The sequence below is a fragment of the Sinohyriopsis cumingii genome, chromosome 8, assembly GCF_028554795.1.
Source record: "Sinohyriopsis cumingii isolate HCF-2022 chromosome 8, ASM2855479v2, whole genome shotgun sequence".
Taxonomy (NCBI): Eukaryota; Metazoa; Mollusca; class Bivalvia; order Unionida; family Unionidae; genus Sinohyriopsis; species Sinohyriopsis cumingii.
Window position 1 is genome coordinate 12,111,865 of NC_142968.1, and position 10,783 is coordinate 12,122,647.

At 34.6% G+C, this 10,783-nt stretch overlaps 1 protein-coding gene across 1 annotated transcript in view; it reads left to right on the forward strand.

Moving 5' to 3' along the window:
• The window catches only part of LOC149792984 (WD40 repeat-containing protein SMU1), a 55,624-nt gene extending 45,246 nt beyond the window's left edge, over positions 1-10,378 (forward strand). Inside the window, exons 12-13 of the mRNA XM_089966851.1 lie at positions 3,579-3,731; positions 8,007-10,378. Coding sequence (XP_089822977.1) covers positions 3,579-3,731; positions 8,007-8,105 — 252 coding nt within the window. The 3' untranslated portion in view covers positions 8,106-10,378. The remainder of the gene's footprint in view (positions 1-3,578; positions 3,732-8,006) is intronic.
• Positions 10,379-10,783: the final 405 nt, after the last annotated feature.

Below are 10,783 nucleotides of genomic sequence, written 5' to 3' on the forward strand. Positions count from 1 at the left end.
ATATGGTACTGTAATGTAGGACCATATGGCAATGGACAGACATTATAATGGATACTTTGTAATGTAGGACCATATGGCAATGGGTAGACATTATAATGGATACTTTGTAATGTAGGACCATATGGCAATGGACAGACATTATAATGGATACTTTGTAATGTAGGACCATATGGCAATGGACAGACATTATAATGGATACTTTGTAATGTAGGACCATATGGCAATGGGTAGACATTATAATGGATACTTTGTAATGTAGGACCATATGGCAATGGACAGACATTATAATGGATACTTTGTAATGTAGGACCATATGGCAATGGACAGACATTATAATGGATACTTTGTAATGTAGGACCATATGGCAATGGGTAGACATTATAATGGATACTTTGTAATGTAGGACCATATGGCAATGGACAGACATTATAATGGATACTTTGTAATGTAGGACCATATGGCAATGGACAGACATTATAATGGATACTTTGTAATGTAGGACCATATGGCAATGGACAGACATTATAATGGATACTTTGTAATGTAGGACCATATGGCAATGGGTAGACATTATAATGGATACTTTGTAACGTAGGACCATATGGCAATGGACATACATTATAATGGATACTTTATAATGTAGGACCATATGGCAATGGAAAGACATAATGGATACTTTGTAATGTAGGACCATATGGCAATGGGTAGAAATTATAATGGATACTTTTTAATGTAGGACCATATGGCAATGGACAGACTTTATAATGGATACTTTGTAATGTAGGACCATATGGCAATGGGTAGACATTATAATGGATACTTTGTAATGCAGGACCATATGGCAATGGACAGACATTATAATGGATACTTTGTAATGCAGGACCATATGGCAATGGACAGACATTATAATGGATACTTTGTAATGTAGGACCATATGGCAATGGACAGACATTAGAATGTATACTAGAACATAGGACCATATGGGAGACAGCTGACAGACATTATAATGGATAATTGTGATGTAGGATCATATGGCAGTGGACAGACAATAGAATGCATACTGTAACATAGGACCATATGGCAGACAGTGGACACATTATAATGCATACTTTGTAATGTATGACCATATGGCAATGGACAGACATTAGAATACATACTGTAAAATAGGACCATATGGCAGACAGTGGACACATTATAATGGATACTTTGTAATGTATGACCATATGGCAATGGACAGACATTAGAATACATACTGTAAAATAGGACCATATGGCAGACAGTGGACAGACATTATAATGGATAATTGTGATGTAGGACCATATGACAATGGACAGACATTATAATGCATACTATAAAATAGGACATATGGCAGACAGTGTACCATAGGTGTCAACCCTTGAGATGAAAATCTGTACCCCAGACCAATAAAAACCTTACAAAGACCAAAAAAGTCTTACACGAAAAAATGTATTCATACATTATATATGATCAACAGTTTTAAAACAGCAAATGCTATACACAAAGTTTTTACACATATTTACATAATTATTTACATTTTTGAAACTATTTCATTCTTTTTGCTTATAACACTATCATCTTCCTGCTTTAGCTAAGCAAAGAAACGTTTGGCGGATGCTCCCTTCTTCATTTCAAAATTTCTTTCATGCAGTTTTGTCCTGAAGTGTTCCTCCAGATCATATATGCTCGACGCCACCACTTTAATGTTTTTGCTGCATATTTTACAAAAAGCATGTGAAGATTCTAACTTGGATACATCTACTATGCCAGGGAAGACTTTAATCCAATCAGCCTGAAACTTGCCACAACCTCAGTCAGTGTCTTCAAACTTGCGTTTCTTTGAGATCGGCTCAACCATTTGATGGATGGAATATTTCAACTAAATAAGAGAAATAAAATAAAAAAATAATTTAAAAATTTAGATTTGACATGTGATATAGGAAGATCTCTCGATTACAAATGTGTTACGAATTTATATTTTTCCCATAAACCACAAGATATTACACCAGGAACTCTTTGAAAATTGAAATCTAGAAATAAAAATAATGACACAGCAGCATTCCAGAAGTTTATACATCATAAGCTGAACATCATTTCTATTAAAAATGCATATTTGGTGTTTGAAAAGTTAGGAATTTGCTATATGATGTGCCGATTTTGGTCACAAACTTGATAAAAATTTGCAGTGTTACATACTTTCGAGCCACGAGAACGACGTTACTCAGTATCTGTACTACGCCTGTCATTATGGCAATGCATCTTCCTGTTTGCATTACGTATCTGACAAACTTAACTCAAAACTATAAAAGCAGGATAAAATGTTGGTGCTAAAATCTGTAGAGTATTTATTTTTAATTAGTATGTTGTTAAAATTTTAATAAATCGACTTTATCTCCACAATTAAAAGTTGGACGAATTACGGTGGCACCAACATGACTGCCACAATATGTAAAGTACAAAACTGATGCAAACTTTATGCATTTGATAGTAATAAGTATAGATAATAAAATAATAATGTTTAAAACCTACTTACTACACAGGTAGTTAGTCAATATTAGAAATCTGAGTGAGCCTCAAATTTCAGAATGGTAAATGACAAGATCTTCACACACAGGAGTTGAACTGTGAATGTAACTCATTTCATTATCAAAGGAAAAGCGTGGTTTTAAGTATGATTGGATTGGTTGTTTCGGGCCACCCTAGTCTCACTGAATTCTCGTTCTAAAAAAGATTATGCCTAGAGTCCTTGATGCACACAAAATGAAAAATAACAATTAAAAATTTTATATGCAAAAACCATACAAAACGATTGTATGACTGTACACTGCGAAAAAAGAAAAGAACGTACAAATTACGGGTAAACCTTACAAGTTGACACCTATGGTGGACAGACATTATAATGGATAATTGTGATGTAGGACCATATGGCAATGGACAGACATTATAACGCATACTGTAAAATAAGACCATATGGCAGACGGTGGACAGATATTATAATGGATACTTTGTACTGTATGACCATATGGCAATGGACAAACATTAGAATACATACCGTAAAATAGGACCATATGGCAGACAGTGGACAGACATTATAATGGATAATTGTGATGTAGGACCATATGGCAATGGACAGACATTATAATGCATACTGTAGCATAGGACCATATGGCAGGCAGTGGACAGACATTATAATGGATACTTTGTAATGCAGTACCATATGGAACTGAACATGACCCGTTGTTGGTAAATTAACTCGTACAGAGTTACTGTATTTTACCCATACCACCAACTTTTAAAAAAAATTCCTGTATCATGTATCTCTCTATAAATTTTTGGGACTTAGCCACAGGCAAGTGCCTTGCAAATCTGAGCTTTCATGAAACAAATTGTTGAACAGTTAGACAGACAACAAAACTGAAAGGTCTCTGTTAGATAATTTTGACATATACAAGTAATTGTTATATGCTGGTGTTTTCTGGACCAGATTTGACTGTATGATATATATGTATCACCATACTCAATCATGAATTTCTTTGAGCATTGTATTTATTGTATTGTAGATTGTAAGGAGTTTCTCCAGTGGTAAGCGTGAGGGTGGTGACTTTTTGTGTGCCACCATGTCACCACGAGGTGAGTGGATCTACTGTGTTGGGGAGGACATGGTGTTGTATTGCTTCAGTATCACCACAGGCAAGCTGGAGAGAACATTGACGGTAAGCTGTCTTTATATTTGGCTCAATTACCCATAACACCTTGTCAGCTTACAGTATGGACATGTATATTTAGCTCAGTTACCCATAATACCTTGTGAGCTTACAGTATGGACATGTATATTTAGCTCAGTTATCCATAAGACCTTGTGAGCTAACAGTATGGACATGTATAAATTTGTTCAATTACCCATAAGACCTTTGTGAGCTTACAGTATGGACATGTACATTTAGCTCAATTACCCATTAGACCTTGTGAGCTGACAGTTTGGACATGTGTCTTTCGCACATCATTAGTAGTCCATCATGCATCCATCAGTCAGCAGTAGTTTTACCACTCTAAAGTCCATATTTCTGATTTAATTTCAGTCAGACTTGGAAAATGGATTTACAGCATCAAAATCTCAAACAAAATAATGGGTGAGATCCATGCATATTAATGAGTGAAATCCATGCATATTAATGAGGTGATCTAGAATCATATTTTCAGTGGCGTTGCTAGGGGGTGCGGGGGGTGCGGACCGCACCGGGTGACACCATCTCAGAGGGGTGACACCAAAATGAAAAATTGCAAATTTTACAGAGCACACACTGCTCGGTCTAGTCGGATTTCATAAGCGGATAACCGATCATAGTTAAATACATGACTAGCAGGCACAGCAGTGGCGTCGCTAGGGGGATGCGGGGGGTGTGGACTGCACCGGGTGACACCATCAGAGGGGGTGACACCAAAATGACATTACTAAGGATTCTGTATGGTCTGTTACGGAAGGAGGACCATGGGGGTGACACCATGAGCTACCGCACTGGGTGACACCAACCCGAGTGATGCCACTGCATATTTTTACCACTCTGGAGTTCATATTTTTGATCCAGTTCTGATGAAGTTTGCAATATATGCTTATATAATGAACGCCAAAAACTAGATTGATAGTAAATGTGATCAACACAGGTTAGATCCATAAACTCAGGCAGGCAATCCTCATTCTCTGAATTGGAATGGTTTTGAAACTTGTGCACTTCTCCCAACCCATCTTCACTCAAGTTTATAGCTAATCTGATTTGTAAGCATGATAACACAATTATGGATGTTTTGTTTTTTTCAAACCCAGTTTGTGGATATATCTGAAGAATACCTTAAGTGATATCAGATCAGTAACTTGAATTGTTTTTCAAAAATTAATAATTATAGGTTTGACTGCATGTCAGTGTAGCATGGCAAACTCATAGTACAGTTAAGATCATTTATCTTCTATGATATCAGGCTCAAGGTAAAAAGTCATTAAAATAAAATGTGTACTATACTTACAGGTATCCTGTGAACACAGTAACTGGAAAATGTTAGAATTTTTTTTATACCAAGTTTGGAATGTTGGAGTCTCAAGAATACTTAAAATGGTTTCAATATCCAGCAGAAAAATAGAATAAAAGGACAGTATTTCATAAAAAAAAAATTTTTTTGACATTGCTGATATATTGGCATGTTCAGCTGTCTGAATTATTAAGCCTTTATATCGTATCACATGTATTGTGCATTAATTCATGGCTTTTGATATATTCATTGCCATTACTTACAAATTATTGAAAGTTTATTTGTTGTATTTTTTTATTTTAAGTTAAAAGTTACTTTCCGTATGATTTTCTCCTAAAACACTTCAAGGTGTAATTATTAGGAGTGAAAAACTCCGCAACTCTGTGAATTTCAATTTCAATTCATGTGAAAATCACATCAAAGCTTCATCTGTAAACATTGGTTTTAATATGACTTTGATTATGAATATGACATGTATATTAATTAAGCCTTTGTCTTTAGAAATAACTTTTATGAGACTATAATAATAATAATAATAATAATAACAACAATAATGCTTTATTTATAGAGGGTGACTCATTAGTCAATGACTATTCTCCCTCAAGGCCCTCTTAAGGAGAGTATAACAATGCACATTATATGACGATAGCACTAATTACTATTTTTTTTAACATGTTATTAAAATACTAAATTCCATTATTTATTTGAAACAAATACGTACAACTATAGCAAAATAAGTAGAATGGGCCTGATATTTTTATGAGATATTTAGCATGGATTGGGTTCTTACTGTACTACATAAACTAATAGGGAAAAGGTCAGCAATTAACTTACTTAAACCAGGTGGCATATGGGCCTCTACTGAACTACAAAAATATACAACATCCGGAATATCAGTATTCAGTGTGCTTGTGATTGCAGTATTTGATTTTTATCAGCACCCCTATTTCTACCATAGAGACATGTCCTAGCATGTGAACACTGTGCCCTTATCTCATGTAGTACACAGTGCAGAAAACATAGGTTATGGCTTATTGGAAATTCAACTTTTTCTTTCCCCACCTTTGTTATCCTCACCCTCCAGCTGTCTATTTGCCTGTTGAACCATTGAGCTGTCCAGCTGTCCATCATCACATCTTGTAAATTGCTGATTTCTATATCAACAAACTTGGTACATGTTTTGCCCATCTGGTTACTGGCTCAAGGACATCCTAGTCAGGACGAAGCTAACACCAATCACTAATAAAGACCACCCTAGTCAATCTGGCCAATGTGGTGATAAAAGGTGCAAAACCTGTCAACATATGGTAGAGACCAGGACAGTTTCTAGTACAGTAACTAGAGAAAAACTAAACATACATGGTCCAAACAAAACGTGCAAAACAGAGAATGTAATTTACGTCATCACATGTGAGATCTGTAGCCTTCAGGACATCAGAGAAACTGAAAAGCTACACAAAAGGATCAACCTTCATAGATCTGATTGGATGACAAAGAAGCTGGACTACAAATTTAAAGGTTTGATTCCTCTAGAAACAGTCATGCAAAGTTCTGCCAACATAACCATTTTTCTACTTCATTTGTTTGTCTTGTCTATGTTTTGTATTTGCCTTTGAAAAAGACTCATTAAAGAGTTGAAAGCGCTCAGGCTAGTTAGATTCTAATTTCGCACTGTTTGTTGTCAGTTTATTGCATTTATCTTAATCAACCCCTGACACATGTGATCCTTTGCTCGATCCAGTGTACTTGAAAGGATTGTTTTTTGCTATATGATTTGTATTCTTTATATATATATATATATATATATATATATATATTAAAATTAGTGTAATAGAAAACCTACGTTGGGGGTGGGGGCTAATCAGATCACTCGCACATCTCACCTCTGTGAGCATGAGTTCAGGTCTCAGCTCAAACAACATGGGTATGTGAGGAAGCCTTCAAGTAATGTCCTGTTGGTTGGTAGTTCTTCCTGCACCAGATATGCTGGCTGCCATGTACTGGAAAATTATGTTCAACCCCACAAAACCAAACCACAAGTATGTGATATGTGCTAATGAAGTTGAAAGCTACCAGCAGATATTAAAGCACCAAAAAGCTATAAGCAAGACAAAAGAACTGAAAACATAAAGCGCTACACATGTGATGTGTGATGTGATTTTGGATTTTTAATGTAGCTTTAACAATTTTTCAGTCATTTCGCTATGATGTCTGCAGTGTGGCAGTTTTTAGTGATGTCTAGCACTGAGGCATCATGCCGCAGACATGTAGCATTATGTCCCACCCAATCCCATTATCCTGACACCAGGCCAACCAGTCCTAACACTAACCTCTTAATGCTGAGCGCCAAGTGAGGTAGCTGTTAGTACCATATTTGTAAGTCTTTGGTATGACTTGGCCAGGGATCGAACCCACGACCTCCCACATCCAAGGCGGATGCTCTAACCACTAGGCCACCGGAGCGGTCCACTACACATGTAACTAATATACTGCCTACACTGTATGTTTAAAAAATATTTATTTGAATATACATGTAATGTCATAAACAGTGTCCCCTGTATGCACATATGAGAAGAGTTGGATCCTTTATTTTGTGCACTCTCCACTTTGGAGGTTTATTCTTTCTCCAATATGGTCATGCCTAACAAAGCGCATCTTTTGCCTAGTTCTAAGACTGATTGATCCCACTGAAAATAAGTGGTAGTAGAACAACAGATATGCATGTAGTGGTATGTTGCAAGAAAATTTAATTTGGTTAGTGCTTCATTTCATGACTTATGGCTGGATCAAAATAGATGCAGTTACAAATGGATATTTTAAGCATGCTTGGACAGAAAAAGAGGGATCTGTGCTAAATAAGGTATGTGGCATTTTTAAAAAAGTTTTACTGCCTTTAGCCATCTCCTTTTCAGAATTAAAGCTGATTTTGCCCCGTTATTACATATTTGATATTTTTACATTGACAGGTTCACGAGAAGGATGTAATTGGAATTAGCCACCACCCACACCAGAATCTTCTTGCAACGTACTCAGAAGATGGCTCGTTGAAACTCTGGAAGCCATAAAAAATCAGTCTTTGTCCCCATCATCCACATCAGTATCTTCATAAAACTTACTCAGAAGATGGTTCACTAAAGCTTCGGAAAATTTTAATGATAGCTGTTGTTATCATCATCCACTCCAGAAGCTTCTCATAACCCCAGGAGATAGTTCACCAGCGTTCTGGAACTAAATCACTATTTGTTGTCCTAAGACAATTGCAGTTTTTTTATTCAGGGATTTTTAAAGGATCCCCAATGGCTAAAAATTGAACTCACTTCTGATAATACATATCCCCAAGGGCTTAAAATTGAACTCACTTCTGATAATACATATTTCAGAATTTTGCTGAATTCCCAGTTTCATCAGTTTGCTTTTGAATATTTTGTTCTGATTTGGCTTAATTTGTTTCCAGATTTATGGTTTCAGATCCATTACATAAACCCATAAAAAAAATTCCACATGACTTAAGAATCACAATTTTAGACACTAAATGCTTTTTAAAACAACTGGACTTAGAACTTGAAGAATGCTCTCTTAATTTCATTGTACAGGAACTGTGTAGTTACATATTTTAAAAGATATTTCAGCAGCAATGCAGTAATTAATTATTCAATGCAGTACCTCATTCATCATTGGAAAAGTTTTACACAGTGCTGAAAATCTATAGTAGTATTTTTAAAATGGTCTTGAAAAATGATTTAAGTTCAGTCCCTTGTTGGTAATATCGACAGCATGTTTAAAAAATCCATGCCTTGTATTGTTTTAAATTTGTTATCTCAAAACTGAATTTCAAACTCGGCAGAAAATTTTGTTTGTCTCTTAAGTTTTGATTGACCATTATTAACTTTAATGCAAATAAAATAAGTTGTAAAAGTTTCAAAATTTTGATAGCACTGGTTACTCTCTTACCTTTACAAATGTCAGTAATGGGGCCATTAGACAGTTAATTATTAAATTTGTGAGCTTTAAGATTGTACTTTCTACTCTACATGTTTTGAGAATTCATTTATTACACTGCCTATACTGGTATGCAATTAAACACTATATACTGGTATACAATAAACACTTATGTACTGGAACAGAATTAAACACTGCATTACTGATATACAGTGAAACACTGCATATACTTGTATACAGTAAACACTGCTGATACTAGTATGTAGTTAAACACTGCATTACTGGTATACAGTGAAACACTGCATAATTATACTGGTATACAGTGAAACACTGCATTACTGTTATGCAGTTAAACACTTCATTACTCCTATACAATTATTCACTGCATTACTGTTATACAATTCAACACTGCAAATAGTTATGCAATTAAACACTGCGTACAGGAAAACAATGCATATACTGGTATACAAGTAAAAAGTGCATTACTGTTAAGGAATTAAACATTGCATTACTGGTATAAAGTAAACACTGCATTACTGGTATACAATTAAACACTGCATTACTGGTATATAATTAAACACTGCATATATTAGTATACAGTTAAATAATATATACTGGTTTACAGTTAAGCACTATTACTAGTATACAGTTAAACACTGCATTACTGGTATACAATTAAACTGCTTGTACTGTTATATAAGTAAACACTGCATACATTGTTATACAGTTCAACACTGCATATATTGGTATAAAAGTTAATACTGCATATACTGGTATAAAAGTAAATACTGCATATACTGGTATAAAAGTAAACACTGCATATACTGGTATAAAAGTTAAAACTGCATATACTGGTATAAAAGTAAATACTGCATATACTGATCTATTTTCAGCTATGTAATGCCCTAAAAATGTTTATTTTGTATCATCTCAGAGTCAGAGTTGAGATATTAAATAACTCAGTTCTAAATTCAAATTTAAACATTTAGTAAAATATGTTATTTCAGTCTCATTTTGACTGAGGCTTCAGCTGATTCACTACTTTTACAAGGCTGTCCATATCATTTTCTCTTCTAGTTATTCTATGTAAATAATGGCATTTATCCATTTTGAAAATTTGTTCCTCTCACCATGAATTATTTTCCATTACAGTAGTAAGCCCCATTAGTAGTTTCATTGCTGCCTGATTCAGACTTGATAAAAAAAAACTACATGTTTCTTTGTTTTTTTATTTTCATATATATATTTGATGTGAAAATAGTGACTCCAAACTAGCAGGAATTGATTTTTTAAGAAACTATGTTTGATATGATACTGTATTGATCTTGCTTATTCATTCTGTAGCTCACTAGTTTGAAAATTTCTTAAAATGTTTTCATGAATAAAGGAATGGAATATTGCAATTCTTGTTTTAGTCATTTTCAGCTGGATGACATAAAGTGTGGATGGTTTCTATTGCATTCCAGCATCATATTAATTGTAAATTGTTTTTAATAAGAGCAAAATTAATTTTGTTAATTTCTTATATGCTTTTGCTGCCTTGTATACTAATAGGTGCATGCATTCTGGAGAATGTTACTTTGCTATGTTAAAAAAGGTCAACATTACCAATTGTTTAATTCTTCATTAACTGTCTCTGTTTTGAATTGGGATTCGTCTCTTACATTTGTTGCAAAAGATGAAATTAAACAGTACTTAAGAGTCCATGCATCCTGAAAAAGAAAGCAAAGTGTGTGTATGGTGTTCACACACCACTGTCACCAAGAGTAAAGTTTACCTAGAATAAAAGGGACGAAAGTATTGC